The following is a 16366-nucleotide window of genomic DNA, read 5'->3' on the forward strand; positions in this document are numbered from 1 at the left end:
TTGTATGTGTAATAGTAGAGACTACATATATATGATCAATACATGCTCTTCCTTTTCTAAAGCCATTTTGCTCATCAACAAGCAAACCTGTCCTCTCAAGATGGTCTACAAGTCTACTGTTTAAAAGTGAAGAGTACAGTTTATATATACAGCTAATAAGACTTATACCCCTATAGCTGAGTGGTAATTTTGGGTCATTCTTAGAAGACTTTGGAATAGGTTTAATGATACTCTTGTTCCATTGTGTAGGAATGATACCACTGTCAAAACAACACTGAAACAATTCAAATAAAACATTAAACAACCTTGGTGACTTCAGCACCTCATTAGAAATTTCATCAATTCCAGTAGCTTTTTTCATTTTACATTTGTCTATTGCATTTTGTACCTCTTCCCTTGAGAATTTGGCATTCAAAAACATGTTGCTACTGGTTATATCAGAATTCATTTGAGTTTCCATTACCTCTTTTAAACCAATGATTTCCTTCAAAAAGGTTTAATCAAATAAATGATTGCAACCAGAAAACATATAGCTAATTACAATGTGAAAATGTTGGGCTCTCAGGTGATCTGTAGCTGAAACCTGAGAACAATAGCCACACATTAGCCAAAAGAAACTTCAGACAGCCACACATGTTGGCTTTGACATGGTAATGTATGTTTCACTTCAAATTGAATGCCACCATTCCTCCATTGGAGAGAAAGAGAGTGAGATATATGTGATATTATTTAATTTCATAACACTTCACTATGAATTTAACTTCTGATGAAGTAGTGAGATTAGATTGGAATAGAATAATCAGACAGACAGACAGACAGACAGACAGACAGACAGACAGACAGACATAATGCATTTAGTGTGTGAGAGGAGAGGTTACCTTAAGTTTGTATAGTATGTTTGAGTACTTAGAAAAGCGCCATAAAAATGCAATTCCTTATTATTATTATTATAGGTTAGCTTGGTATAAACTTTTGAAAGTTTGAAACTCTCTTTCTCTTTATATTTCTAAATATAATTAAGTGGCTTCCCTCTCAACCTAATTCTGAGTTGGCCATAGATGAGTGGTTAGTGAGCCCGCCTGAGGAACTAGTGGCCCTGGTTGTCCCAGGTACGATTCCAGGCCAGGCCAGCAGTGTGTTCCTGAGCAAGACTCCTAACCCCTAATTGCTCCCTGTGCACTGCACAATGTTTAAAATCCCCAATTTCTCAAAAATATTTGGAAAAAAAACTTTATAGCTCGATCTGCTATTTTCATTCCTTTTTTTGATTTTCATAAAATGATTTTGTAAAACGTTGAGTTTGTTTTAAACTCATGTTTTTTTTCTTCATTTATACATTTTTGTAAAATAAATAAATAATTTTTTGCAATAATTAAAAACAAAATGTAGGGAACAAAAAATAAAGGGGTATTTACTCGCGACCCTTAAAAATTGGTCCGCGACCCACATATGGGTCCCGACCCAGGGGCCTCATACTGGGGTTTGCCTAGGGCCTCCTAATCCCTAAGCACGGCCCTGACTGTAACATCACTATTTGACGCCATTTTCTGGGTGTGTAGGAATACATGAGGAACAGAGGATCGAAGGATAAAACATTTAATTGTTTGACTTTTTCTCAGATTCAGATTTTCTATTACATAAAATGAAACGTCAACAGCATATTTAGCCAGTGTATGAAACCCTGTCTGTAACTGCAAGTTGTATCGTCACTAGCCCTGAAACACGACTGTCATACCATGACAGTCGTGTTATATCGTCACTGTCAGTCAAAAACTCCATACTTCCACTTTTTAGTTTTTTTCGTCACGTTGCCCTGTACTAATTTACAGTGGTGGCCAACCTGGGGGGGGGGGCACCAAACGGCGAAATTTAGAAGCAGGGCTCCGCGCAGCAGCCCCCCCGCCCCCCCCCCCCCCCTTGACAAAACGCTCCACGGGCACCACGAAGGGTTAATCCGCCCCTGCTAATTTATATACTTTATCATACTACAGTGTCACACAAAACTGCCAAATGCGACCAATTACTACATGTAACCCATTGGGACGAACAACATATACATATATATTCTGTTTAGGACAGACGTTTCTGACGGTTTTTGCCAGCCAGATTTGTAATAAACGTGAACTTTGTACCAACCTGACACAGATGTGTTGAAACAACAGCTGGTCCATAGCATGTAGAGATAAATCACCATCCATGACTTCAGAGTCCACAGAGTGACTTGGAAGTAACGGTAAGAGACAGAGCGAGCCGCCATCTTGTCTCGTTGTTCCTCCTGAAGAGTTCAGATTAAACTTTGTTTTTACATAAAAACTCAAATTACTTTCGATTTCATCTGTGACCTATTACACTGTGAGCCAGCAGATGTCGCTGTAACCTCTCAAACCAGGCTTTCCAACAATAGCGGAGGTTTTCATTCCAACCTGACCAGTGAGATCCTGTAACTCTATGGTGAGATCCGGTCTAGAGCCCGCCTTCTATATCTGGTGATATGCTTCTACACGTTAAACGCACGCACCCTTTCCGTATCTGGTTTAGACCCAGACCGGATCGGCAACCTGCTGTGAGTGACTGTTGTGTGCGTTCTTCTTAGTAGTCATGTTTTTTTAATGTAATGTGTGTGTGTGTGTGTGTGTGTGTGTGTGTGTGTGTGTGTGTGTGTGTGTGTGTGTGTGTGTGTGTGTGTGTGTGTGTGTGTGTGTGATATATATATAATATAAATACATACATATATACATCATAGACATAGACATTAAATGAATGAGATCATGAAAAAGGACAGCGATTGTCATTTTCATGTTTCATTAACCACCCCCGCACACACATCAGGCAGGGCATTCTCCCCTCAGAGGAACAGTGAAGAAATTACTTTACAACAAACTAGACCCTCCAGAAAAACGTGAGGAAAAATCCTTGATGGAATATGCGGGGTTTTATGTGAATTTATGCGGTGAAATTGTGGGAAATTGCGGTTTGATTTTTTTTTAAAGGTGATTTTCCTACACCCTATGGTATTGGTTCTCAAAGTGGTCCTTGGGGGGGTTCCAGGGGGTCCCCAGCATAATTTATAAATATCATAAACATCTATTTAATCACTTCAAGTAATCTTGAAAATAGTAGAACATTTTGGAATCCTTGAAACATTATAACAACACAAATTTCGTATGGGGTTCCTTGGCACACATATTTTTCAGATGGGGGTCCACAGTCAAATACATATTAATGTAGGGGTCCTTGAGTGAGTTGAGCTATGCAAAACAGACATCATCATTTTGTCTGCCTTTCATTATTTTCAAGACAAAAAAGCAAATCTTTGTCTTTCAATTACCGCCTTTCAATTACCATATTCAAGGCAACAAAATTACCTCATGTCATAAACTCTATAATATAATATGTCATATGTCATATCAATATATCATGTCATAAATACTTATGTGGTTTTACTCTCGCTAAAGGGATTTAAAATGCTTAGTGTTGTTCCTATCTGCTTCCATGGAATACTATTACTTTTGTCTGAGAAGTTGGTTTCCTGATACTCTTTTGAACATGGCAACGTTTCAAACTCAGTTTGTTTACAAGGAGTGCAATGGACGTTGCAAGTAGGATAAACATTAAATGTCATTACTAAAGTCTCTTGAATTTTGTTGGAGCTGGTTATTTTAGCCTACATTTTAGGCTACATTATTGAGCAAGGGAGGAGTGTACCATGGATGAATTCGGACATCCTTACTGCCATGAAAGTCAGAAACAAAAAGTGTTCTGAGCTTCATAAAGGTAGGATCAAACTCGCCAGGTGTTTTAACAAGGGTCTCGAATCCCACGTAGCTAAACTTGAAAAAGAAAGAAACAAGCTAAGAAACAAGGTTAATGGCATGCTCCTATTAGCAGAAAAAAGTTTCCTCTATGACAAAATTGAGGAAAATAAAAGCAAACCACGAGAGCTTTGGAAGCTATTCAACAACCTACTAGGCTGCAGCAAGAAATTGAAAACCAGGTTTACAAACATAAGCCTCAAGGTGAATGACACTCTCTTCACATCCAAACATGAAGTGAGTAAAATCCTCAACATATTCTTCACGACCATAACCTCAGATTTGGTTGAAAAACTACCCCCTCACTCTGGGTGCTATGGTGAGGAGTATGTTGACTCATTTTACGAAAAACAGGGTGTACGCAAAGATGATTTTAAACTCTCCCCTGTGAAAACAGAGGAGGTGTTTAAAAAATTGAATGCTCTTCATCAACACAAAGCCACAGGCCTCGACAATATCCCCGCCAAATTTCTAAAAGACTCAGCCGCCTCCATTGCTCCAATCATTACCCACATAATAAACCTCTCCATCATACAGGGACGGGTCCCTAACGATTTCATAAAAAGCAAGGGTGACCCCTCTGTACAAAAAAGGAAACAAATTAGACCCTGGCAACTACCGCCCTATTTCTATTCTTAGCTCCATCTCGAAAGTCATGGAAAAAATAGTCTATGAACAGGTCGATAAGTATCTTGCCGAAAAAAAATCTAATCTACAAATTCCAATCTGGCTTCAGAACAAACCACTCCACTGACACATGCCTTATCTATTTGAACGACTCTATCAAACAAGATGTCGACAAGGGCAAATATTGCGGCATGGTCATGCTGGACCTCCAGAAGGCCTTTGACACCGTTAATCACCCAATTATGATCAATAAGCTCAAAGCAATAGGTTTTTATGATATGTCAGTGAACTGGATGAGATCCTACCTGGAAGGGAGGGAGCAAGTGGTGGAAGTAAACGGCACCCAGTCCCCCCCCCCCTCCCTGTGACTTGTGGTGTCCCACAAGGAAGTATACTAGGACCTTTACTGTTCCTGATATATGTGAATGTCATGTCATCAGCCTGCAACTGCAAACTGTTCCTGTTCGCAGATGACTCGGCCCTGCTAGTCTCGGACAGGGACAGGCAGCAGGTTGAGAAAACTCTCAGCTCCGAACTCAACAAGATCTGCATCTGGCTCTCTGACAACAAACTTTCATTACACCTGGGTAAAACTGAATCCATCCTCTTTGGGTCCAGTCCTAACCTTAGCAAGGTAGAGAGTTTCACGATCAAAGTGGGTGATGATGTCATCAAAAGAAAGGATGAAATTACCTACCTGGGCTCCATCTTGGAGGAAAACCTCTCTGGTAACAAAAACGCCGAAAAAGTGATCAAAAATGTCAACCAAACAACACGCTTTTTGTGGAGGATTGATCGTCTAGTCAGTAAGAATACTCTGAAAATTGTTGCAGGGGCCCTCATTCAAGGTCATTATGATTATGCATGCACTTCATGGTATCACAACACCTCCAAGGCCTTAAAAACAAGGCTCCAAACATCCCAAAACAAACTTGTAAGGCTACTTCTTGGCCTCAATCACAAAACCCATCTAACCCCTGCTCATTTTGCTAGGATTGGATGGCTTATAGCCTGGTAAACCCCCTCCCTCCGGAAATCTCATTTGCATTTGATTTCAGGGAGGTCTGGGATTGCGCAGGGAGTAGAGATGGCCGAACACTGCGTGTCCGAACCAATCAGCGGCTGCTAGGGGCGGGATCATCCAATCACCTGCCTAGTAGCTTGAAAAAAAGAAAAACTGTCTGTCATCGATTCTGCGACCGGAGTCTCAGATGGGAAGTAGGCTGTGAAACAAATGTGTGTCGCAAGCTTCTTCCATTTGACGGTGTCAGGTTAGATGGCTTAGGGTTGAGGACAGAGTACAGCAACTTGCTATGGGCCTGGTCTTCAAGATACACCACAACATTGGGATCCCCCTGTATTTGTCAAAATACTTCCAAAATGTTAATGCAGTCCATGATCATAACACCAGAGGCAGCTCTACAAATCATGTTCAACCCAGATTTGGCTCAACTAAGGGAATGAACTCGTTCTCATGCTATTCATCAAAAATGTGGAATGCCCTACCAAAAGGAGTAAAGGAGTGTAAAACCCTACTCACTTTCAAAACTGCCCTAAAGATACACCTTCAGGAGGCTGCAATTTGAAAATGGCCCCTGTCTAAGTCTTAACCTACCCCCCTACCCCCCCCTCCTTCATTTTCCTCTTTTGTGTATATATATATTTTATTTTTCTCTCTTCATACCAGTAAACTGAAAGCTGATTGTATGACATTCTGTATAGTAGTGTGTATATCTATCTGCCTCTTATATTTCATCATGATTTGTGTGCATGGGGTTCTCATCTTAAACAAGCTTAGTGCTTAATGAGAGTTCCAGTTTAGTAGACCTTGTATTGTGAATTTGTACTTCCATGTACTGTTATGTACTGTCATGTACTATTCTCATGTCTTACTAAATAAACTTCATCAATCAATCAATATCTTCTGCTGCTGCCCCTGTACAGTGCCTGTGCAGCCAGCTCACGCATCATGCACGCACGCACGCACACACTATAGACTATAGGATGCCAGGTCTACATCTTTATGTATAGCAGGGCAGGCATTAGGCTGTGTGTGTGTGTGTGTGTGTGTGTGTGTGTGTGTGTGTGTGTGTGTGTGTGTGTGCGTGTGCGTGTGCATGCTTTCGTGCGTGTGTGTGGCTGAGCATCTTACCAAAAAGGAAATGGACCCATCAGCCATCTAGCAGCAGAGGGGTCTGTACGTAGGTCTTTACGTATGTGTCAAACCACCTCGCTCTCACTCAGTCACTTTGTCAGTCAGTTTGTCAAGATGACATTTGCATCATCCTACATAATAACATGTGAGTACTTTATTTATATCTAATTTTAGTTGGAACAACTGTATTTAGTTGATTCAGAGCTTCATAGAACACTGTGCTTTGTAATAATCTTCATTAAAATGTGTTTAAAGCCTCACTAAGTAACTTTTTTGATATGAATAAAATGTTATTTTGTCCAATCTCTATGGTAGAGTAGTATGTTAATACAATATAACGTGATGGTTAAGATTGAATTTGTCCCCTGAGCAAGCAGACAGGCTCCATTAGCTGAATGGTAAAACATTTCCGGGAAACCGGGTATAAATCTGGGTAAGAAGAGGAAAGTTATGTAGCGTTGCTTTAGCAAAATTCATATTTTGTTACCAAACAAGATAATGAAAGTGCTGGAGGGATAGTTTAGTGGTTTTAACAGGAGCAAATGGAAACTCAGGCTGAAAATTATTTAAAAATTATAATGAATGACTCAGCCTGGTCGCCAGAGAAAACGTTGTCACTGATCGTTTCAGCACAGTGCGAAAAACTGTGAAATTGTTTTTTAATCCCCAAATCATTGACTGTGAAAGTGTACATAACTAACTAGAAAAAGTGCTCCTCGGAGCACAAGTCTCCGCCAGGTCAGGCAGGTTATTGTGGCCTCCTGGTGGCGCTATAATAGGCCAATGTGAAAAGGGTGGCATTTCTTCTTAGGCCTTTCACAGCAATCGGACACTGCATTCATGATTTGAGGCATTTTGTTCCAAAAATTTGTTTAGCTAAATTAGACCTGCTGGTGGCGCTATAACAGGCCAATGTGAATGTGAAAAGGGGGGCATTTCTTCCTCGGCCTAGTCGGAATCTGCATGCAAAATTTCACGGAAATCGCACACTGCGTTCATGTTTTGAGGCATTTTGTTCAAAACTGACCAATCCTGCAAACTTTGGAAGCCACTGTAAGCCAAATAGGATGGAATATGAAATATCGGACAGATCCACAGAATCACATGACTATGGAGATACTGTGTACCAATTTGCGTGTTTTTTGGACAGAATCTGAAGGAATAATCTCCAAAAAATGTATTTTACATAAGTCGGCCTCCTGGTGGTGCTGTAAAAAGCAGATGTGAAAAATGCAGTGCAGATGTTTTTCCTTGACCTCTAGGGAGTGTGCGTGCAAAGTTTCACGCAGATCGGTGCAGTTATAGTTAAAAATGCAAATTGGCCTGTTATAGCACCACCATGAGGCTGATTTGAAAAATTTCAAGTGGCATTTATTCCTCGGTCTAGTGGGAATGTGCGTGTGCAATTTTATGGAAATAGCAAGCTGCGTTCATGATTTGAGGCAGTTTGTTCAAAACGGACCAATCCTGCAAACTTTGGAAGCCAACCTTAGCCAATGATGATGGAATATGAAAAATCACACCCAGTGTGAAGTGGGCGGTGTGGTCATCACAGTGGTCATCATAGAGATGGAAGCTCACTTCCAAAAAAAAATGATTTTTGGAAGTGCATTATCCTATTTATAGGTTATTAATGTCATCATGTGTCTCGCTAGCCAATCACAGTGCTGAATAGAGTCAGCCAGAGTCAGCCAATCACAGTACAGGAAAGTGGGCCAAGTGGGCCAATCACAGTGCAGGAAACTAATACTAATGAGGTGTCCCAACCACACTTATAGGGGCGGCTACACCGCCCAAAAATGGGACAGATCCGGGTTGATCACATGACTATAGAGATACTGTGTACCGATTTGCATGACGTTTGGATAAGCTGTAGGAGTAATGGAAAAAACTGGGTTTTGCACAAATTGGCCTCCTGGCGGCGCTATGACAGGCCCATGTGAAAAACGTGGAGCAGAGGTTCTGAATTGGCATCCAGGGAGTGGGTGTGCACAGTTTTGCAGCGACCGGGCCAACGGTGCCGGAGATTAGCTGCTAACGGACAGACAGGACACACACACACGGACGGACGTACGGACGGATAGGGGGCAAAACATACTCTCTCGCCATGCCTTTCGGCCTGGCGGAGACAATAATAATAACTAGAAAGTACTGTTCCTGAAGAAACAGCGTGGGATCGCTAAGAATGTTGAGCTGGTATTGAGTATTGATAGTGTTAGTAGTGTTATAGTAGGGTCATAATACAATGACATCAGTATTATGACGTCACTAGAATGGTATTACCATTCACTAGAATGGCATTATGCATTATGACGTCACTAAATGGCATTTCTCCATTGAAATGACCCAAAAAACGGGGGGAATAATAATAATAACTAGACGCGTCGCAATTCAGGGCAATTGCAGAGTGTGGTTGCACCGACGCTAGTCGCGGGTCGCTGCCGCCGGGACTCGAGGAATACGCTGGGAGGAATACCGTCGGAGGCTGTGCCAATTACATTGTCACGTAACTCCTGAGATCACTTGCGTTTCATTTTGAGAGGATTGATCCCCCCAAAATAAGGTTTTTGCATCAAACGGTTACATTCTGAGCATTTGTGGCGCCCCCTATGGATCAAAGTGGAAATTCTTTTGGGGATTTGTTGAGTAAACCACACTTGACATGTGATTCAAATTTGGGATTGACTGGACGTTTTGTTCGTGATTTGTGGGCTTTTTGTAAAACGGGCCCCTCCCGCTAACTTTGGAAGCCATTTACGGACGAACGGTATAGACTATCGAAATTCTGTTTTGGGCCAGATTATTGCATGGGTCCAGAGATCATGTGTACCGATTTTTGTGAAATTTGGACAAAATATATGGGAGGAGGAGCTAAAAGTGTGTTTTGAAGAAAATTCAAAATGGCGGAAAATCTATCCTGACGCAAATGGGCGTGGCCTATATGGGGAGATGCGTCGTGACCCAAGAAATCCAGGGAAAAAGACATTTTGATTTTACGACATACGGTTGAAGAGTTATAGGCCAAAACGTAAAGGGGGCTGTTATAGCGCCACCATGTGGCCGATTACTGTAATATTTTTTTCAATAATTTTGGACTAAATTATGAACCTCCCCTCCAAATCTGGTAACTCTAGCTCTTACGGTTTCTGAGAAAAAAATACTTGAATTTGAGTTTTTTCACTTTTTCATTGAAGCGGATGGGGAAATTTAATGCACTAATAAATCAATATCAATTAAACTATTTAACCAATCTCTTAGCAAAATACAAGCGCACGATTCCCAGTCAAGACGGTCATTTTGACATATGGCACGACATTGGGGGATAAAAACTGTGGGAGGAGAGACGGTCTAAACTAAAGTTTATCTACAATATGAAGAAGAAGAATAAAGCCGGAGGATTACTATAGTCTGGTTGCCCTGTTAGGGCAACCACACTAATTAAATTAATCGCCGTTGTATTCAAAGCTGCTGAAAGGTATAATTCAGACAAGCAGTGGGTTTTTGAGATGCAGCTGTCTAAGGCAGACAGGAAGTTTGTGGTTTCCTCACGACCAGCGTTCCTCATACGTAGAGTGGGTGTAAAGCGAAGTCAAGAGGGGAACCTGTTTCCTTTGCATCAAGATAAAGTTCACTGAGACAGTGACAACAATTTCTAAAGTTAATTTAAAAATAAATAAAAGTGTCTCATATTGGGTGATGTTGGCCGGTTTTAGTTTGCCTGTCCATGCTTAGGTTGTAGTCTGAACACAATAGTATATGGATGCCAACAGCACATGCTATGGCTGCAAGCATAATGCAGGGCATTTATTTTGTGTGTCCCATCATGGCTGGCTATTAGTGTGTGAGACTCTGGCTATGTTCACCCTGTTGTCATGACCAGGCAAGTGACAGTGCTCAAAGACTGGACCTCGTAAAGGAGGGAAGGGGCGAGCAGCTGTACTGGCTGATGACAGAGCATAATATATTATTCAAGGCTTTAAATCTGATTGGAAAACTGTGTGCTCATGCCCCATTTCTGTTGACCTTGGCCTATCAAAGGTTGAGCCAATCTGAGGTTGAAGTTTACAATGTCCAACTACAACAACACTGTGGCCTTACAGTATAATGAGCCCAGAATGAGAGAAAACAACATACACATGAATGGTTATATGGGGAGAGTTGAGCATCTATCTGTGTTCCTTTTCCAGCACAATCTGTCTGTTGTTCAGGAGTTGAATCTGTTGACTCCAAGTACAGAGACGACTGCAGTTCAGCAGTTGAACCTAGAAGGCATGGAACTTAGGGGGATACCCCATTGGTCCTAGTTAAATTGTAACTATGCAGAATGGTGCTGAGGTCGCAGTTAACTGTGATCCGCCCAGCACAGAATCTTAAAAAGCTGCATAACAGCAAAAAGGTGTATTTCGGACTCTAAGACCGTGACACACTGAAAGCGTCACTAATGCAAGTGTCATTGACGCGCATAAAGAGAAAATAAAAAATTACAAGAGGTTACCTTTACACATGGCCCAACTCATTTCAGATGGTCTGTGCCACGCGTCAACGCTCCAAAATCGAGCTCTGAGAGATGCGTCCACAGGTTTTGATGCATCCAAGTGACGCCTGCAGTGTGGCTGCAGCCATTGTAGAAATGGGTGTGTTTGATTGCCGTGTATGAAGGTTTAAAAGGAAGGATCCAAAATGAAAAAGATTGCAAGAGCAACAAATAGCCTACACTCTCAGATCAGAACCCATGGCGGTCTACACACCGATGGGGCCCTACCGAGAAGCAGCTGAGGGACCCCGTGTGTGGATACAGATTGCATGGGTGAGGGTGGCCAAAAATCCAACTAGGTCCATAATGTCTTATGTCAGGGGGCCAGAGTTGGATTTTTGGATGGCTACGTCAAGTGTACACATCATTCGTATGAATCCAAAAAATAAGATGACAATGAATGGATGGCCCATGGCCCATGGCCCAGTGTATTTGCATATATGAAAATAAATTGTGTACTCCCGGCATGTCAAGTTTGCTAACCTTTCATGCATTAGGTAAAGTAGGCTATATATTGAGTCCTTATCCATGACTGTGTGAGTTCTCACATTTTGGAATCCATGTATTTGATGAGATGACTCTATACTCTTAATCGCTCTCCGATGGACCCGGGGAGGCCTCGAGATTATAACGAGGATATTAAGCGGAAGACCGAATGTGTGCCAGATGCCAAGAGAGGGTGTCGAAGAGACTGGCTCTTCGTGGGTGTGGATCTGACCCACATCCTGTTCCCCATGATGAAGATGAGCGGGCCCGAGGTCCGCCAGACATGATTGCATCAGAACGGCCTACACCATAACTTCCTCTTAACAATGACTTGCTGTTTCTGACAACGTACTGTATGTTATGACCCGTTAATATGGTGTTAGCTGCAATGGGGGACTTCTGGGGAAGGAAGGCCATATTAGGCTTGTCGGATGTAATCAAATTGTATAAATACTGCTGTATAATTCTGTTCGGGGGGTTGGTTGGTAGAGGAGCCTATTGTGCGTATGAGGTGTGAGTATGTTCCCCCGACTTACGATCGGGCGAGGGACATAGCCTTGTACGGAGCTTCTCCCATATTCCTCCCCCCCCCCCAATATTCTAGATTATCTTGGTGACCAGACTGCAACGAGGTTGTTTGGAGCGATATTGAATTCTGCTGTATTCGACTGGGACCTTGGCATTGCCCATAATCTGGTTGAATAAACAGAGAATTTTGTCAGCTTCTAGCATTACCGATTGCTGGGTCATTTTTTTTATCTCAGGTAGCCTATTGCATGGGAATGATAGATATTTTCCAGATCTGACTCTGGTGATATGTTGTCAATGACCAGGTATTTTGCAGGAATTGAGGAATATTATCCAGATTTAACATTCAATCAAGAATTCTAGGCAAGCCCGTATCTTGGTTGAATTAAGTGAATCTGGGGATATTTTTCTGTCTGTGCCGGGCACCTTAGATTGAAGACGCGGAGATAGAGCTTGGGGGTCTATTGTCTGTTTTACCAGAAATGTTACCTTTCCCTTTTTTATTATTTTATACTATTGCCATACCCTGTATGGGTATGGCAATAGTTTAAGGCAATAGTTTAAAATAAAACTCTTTTTCCTATGAGAGAAGTCGTAAGAGTTGAATTCTTCAAGGGACCTGTGGGTTCAACTTCCTCACCGTGGACCATGGGTGAGTGTGTGCGCGCAGTGTCTATTATTAATAGAATACGTGCATGTAGTTTTTGCCTATACCGGAATACTCATAGTTTCACAGCTACACTCGACCTGGGGTATTTCTGTTTAGGCATAGTCCCATTATGCTTTGGGAAGGGTTAAGTCTTTGACGAAACTATCGAATATAGCCAGACTACTGTGGCATATCTGGTTTAGACTTCGCAGGTCGTTACAATAGATGTTTGCTATAAGATTACCTTACCTCCCCAACACTCTCTCTCTCTCACTCAATAAAACATAAATCATACAGTTCATCACTAAATAGTGTGATGGTGCTGCTTGCCTAAAGGAACAGATCTACCACTACTACTCTGAATATCATAGAGTCAAGCTGACATGGACCCGCTCTGGTATGTATGGTTTAGGGTACAGCTTGGTCCTCTCTTATCTTTGTATAATTAATTACGTACATGTAGGCTCTCTCCATGCGTTCCACTGAGAACTACAGCAGAACCACCCTATGAATGTCTCATGTAGGCTACTTCTACCATGAGTTCTATCTTAATAACGTTAAAGGCCTTGCCAGACGTCAGGAGTTGATTTTGAGAAGTCTTGTTTAATGAAAGCTACTTTTTCTTGCTCTATTCTACCTTGTTATTTGTCCATCCACCACACTGAACTTACCAACAAGGAGCTTGATCAAAGTGTAGATGTGCAGTTGTGGGGCAGAACATCTGTAGGTCCCCTCATCTGAGAGCTTCACCTTGGACAGTTTCAGTGACATGTTACCAATAGGAAGCTGATCAGGAAACAGAGACGTCCTCTCTTTGTACAACAGGTTCAGGTCTTGGTCATGTTTGTAATGTCCATCTTGGAGGAGATGTATGAGGTACGGCTCCAGGTCAGGTCTGGACCACTCCACTGTCTTCCGGTTCATGTTGAACGGTGGTTTAATGAGACATGGAAGGATCACCTCATCTCCCACTTTGACCAGGATGTCCTGAGTCCCGATGACCTGATATTGTCCTTAAAACAAATCCAAATGAAGCATGGAGTAACAGTTAGTTCATGATGCACACTGGACTCATACTGTAATTTGCTGTCAGTCAGCTGGTTGTTTACAAACAGCCACACTTTTCAATCACAACTCATGTTCTCAACAGGGTGTTCTCTAAATAGAGCTTCCTCTTTCATTTGATCACTGCTTCTCAACGCTGATAAACACTGATAAACAATGATAAACACTGATGAACGCTGATAAATGCTGATAAATGCTGATAAACGCTGATAAACACTGATGAACACTGATAAACGCTGATAAACACTGATGCTGCTACTGCTGCTGTAAGCTTTCCTCCTCCACCCCATCCTCCTTTACAGTTTAGGAGTAAACTTCACATTTGAGTCAGACTTATGCTGGCTATTATGCACATTAAACATATCTATGTCTGGATTGTGGTGGCATGTTGTGTGGTGTCAACAACACCCATCACAACACTGGAGCGACAGAGTGCTGCTACTGCTGACACCAAATCACCTGCTACACGTAGGCCTACAGATCTAACTGTAAGGGTCTACAGGTAGATCTGTAGGCCCACAGTGAGGGCCAATGAGCCAGCAGTGGTGGGTCACGTGGTATTCAGACACATACCGTACACACTGAAACAGAGTGGATCTGTCTACAGACAGACACAACACCTAGCTTTATGGATGTAACCCTTTCTCCATTAGAGAGAGAGAGAGAGAGAGAGAGAGAGAGAGAGAGAGAGAGAGAGAGAGAGAGAGAGAGAGAGAGAGCGCGCGCACAAGGGAGCAGACTTTCTTTCACCTTTGATGATCATGTATACATTTATTCAAGTGGTCAAACAGAGTAGTACTGCCTGAATACCAGCGCCCACATCAAATAGAGTAGAACTGCCTGAATACCAGCGCCCACATCAAATAGAGTAGAACTGCCTGAATACCAGCGCCCACATCAAATAGAAGAGCACTGCCTGAATACCAGCACCCATACGTCACACACTCACAGACAGACAGACAGACAGACAGACAGACAGACAGACAAACATGGGGTAAACTCTTGGTAGTGTCCTTATGGATGTTTGTTTGGTCACAATATAACGTTCAGTGTTCAGCTTCTAAACTTAAAGCGTATTGGGCCCAATCTGTAGATAAGCGTACATTATGTCTGGAAGCAGCCATACTTTGTAGACACTGACTGCAGCCAGTCAGTCAGTCAGTCAGTCAGCCAGCCAGCCAGCCAGCCAGCCAGCCAGCCAGTCAGTCAGTCAGTCAGTCAGTCAGTCAGTCATGTTTCAGGCAGTATGTTATACTTCCTCTATGAATTGAGGGAGGATTTCTCTACATTTCATTTTGCTTACTTTTCAACATCAGAAACAAACACATCCATTTTTATAAGAAAACAACAAGAACAAAAGAACAGAAAACGTCAACACCTTGTTGCCCCTTTTTTCCAAAACGTTTTCTCCACCAATAAAGCCATGATCTGCTGAATCCCCTTGTCTGTCCATAACTCTGTAAATAGTGTAAAGACTAGAAGTAGATCCGGCCATAACATTACCTGTAACAGATGTGTTGTAACAGCTGCTCCACACCAGCAAAATGTAGAAATAAATACATGATTTTACTGTTAAAACACTGACATGTGAGACGGAGTGATCTGCCATGTTTGGCTGCCCCTTCAAAAAGGATCAAAGATCCTTTCGTTTTCGTTTGTGTCACAGTAGCCCTTAACCGAGTCATAGAACTTCAACCTTTTGTGTAGCTCCACAGCCCAACCAGGAGGTGGCACTGATAGCATGTTATAAAATCAATGATTAGATGCTATTGCTATACTTCTAAAACAAGATATCAATGTTAAAAGCTGTGTAGTAAGGTTTGAGTTGGCAATGTCATTTAGCCAAAGACAAACATGTGAGGTGGAACAATAAGCTGCCCTGTGTGTGTCCGCATGTGTGCATTCACTGCATTGAATGAATGAACTTTATTGACAAGATTGTGACGCTAGTACAGCAAATACCGATTAGCAATTTGTGTTAAAGGTAATAAAACATTTGTAACTATATTACATCAGGTACAACACAAAACATGTCAAAAGGATTGAACAATATGAAAACTAATAGAATACGCACATCACTTCATTGAGGCGCTGGGTTGGAAAGTAATATGAATAAAAAGAATAAACCCGCACACTCATCTGCTCCAATGTAAATGTATTGACAACATTGTCAATACATTTACATTGGAGCAGATGAGTTTATTCTTTTTCTTCAAAAGGATTGAACAAAAAAAATATTTTTGGCCTTGTTTACATTATTACATTACAGTCATTTAGCAGACGCTTTTATCCAAAGCGACTTACAATAAGTGCATTCAACATAGGTAGGGAACGAAAACTACTAATCACCAGAAGTCTTAAGTGCATTTTCTGCAAAAACAAGCAACCAAGAGTATACCTAGCGCTAAGGTAAAAGTGCATTATATCAGCTACCTATTTCCTTAAACAGATGAGACAAAAATAGCAAAATCAAATGAGCATGAGCTAAAACAAATAAGTGTATCGACTAA

General features: G+C 41.7%; 1 protein-coding gene across 4 annotated transcripts in view; it reads right to left on the minus strand.

Moving 5' to 3' along the window:
- LOC308094129 (butyrophilin-like protein 2) overlaps nt 1–15472 on the minus strand; it is a 72653-nt gene extending 57181 nt beyond the window's left edge. For 3 of the 4 annotated variants that reach the window (XM_080440601.1, XM_080440600.1, XM_080440599.1), the window contains exons 1-2: nt 15360–15472; nt 13463–13804 (exon numbers count right to left, since the gene is read on the minus strand). In XM_080440601.1, coding sequence (XP_080296727.1) covers nt 13463–13804; nt 15360–15465 — 448 coding nt within the window. In that variant the 5' untranslated portion in view covers nt 15466–15472. Of the gene's footprint in view, nt 1–2136; nt 2276–13462; nt 13805–15359 lie in introns of those variants that run through there. The other variant, XM_080440602.1, reaches the window with a different exon arrangement.
- Nucleotides 15473–16366: the final 894 nt, after the last annotated feature.

This window comes from Gymnoscopelus braueri, assembly GCF_963280865.1.
Source record: "Gymnoscopelus braueri genome assembly, chromosome: 10".
NCBI classification, from domain to species: Eukaryota; Metazoa; Chordata; class Actinopteri; order Myctophiformes; family Myctophidae; genus Gymnoscopelus; species Gymnoscopelus braueri.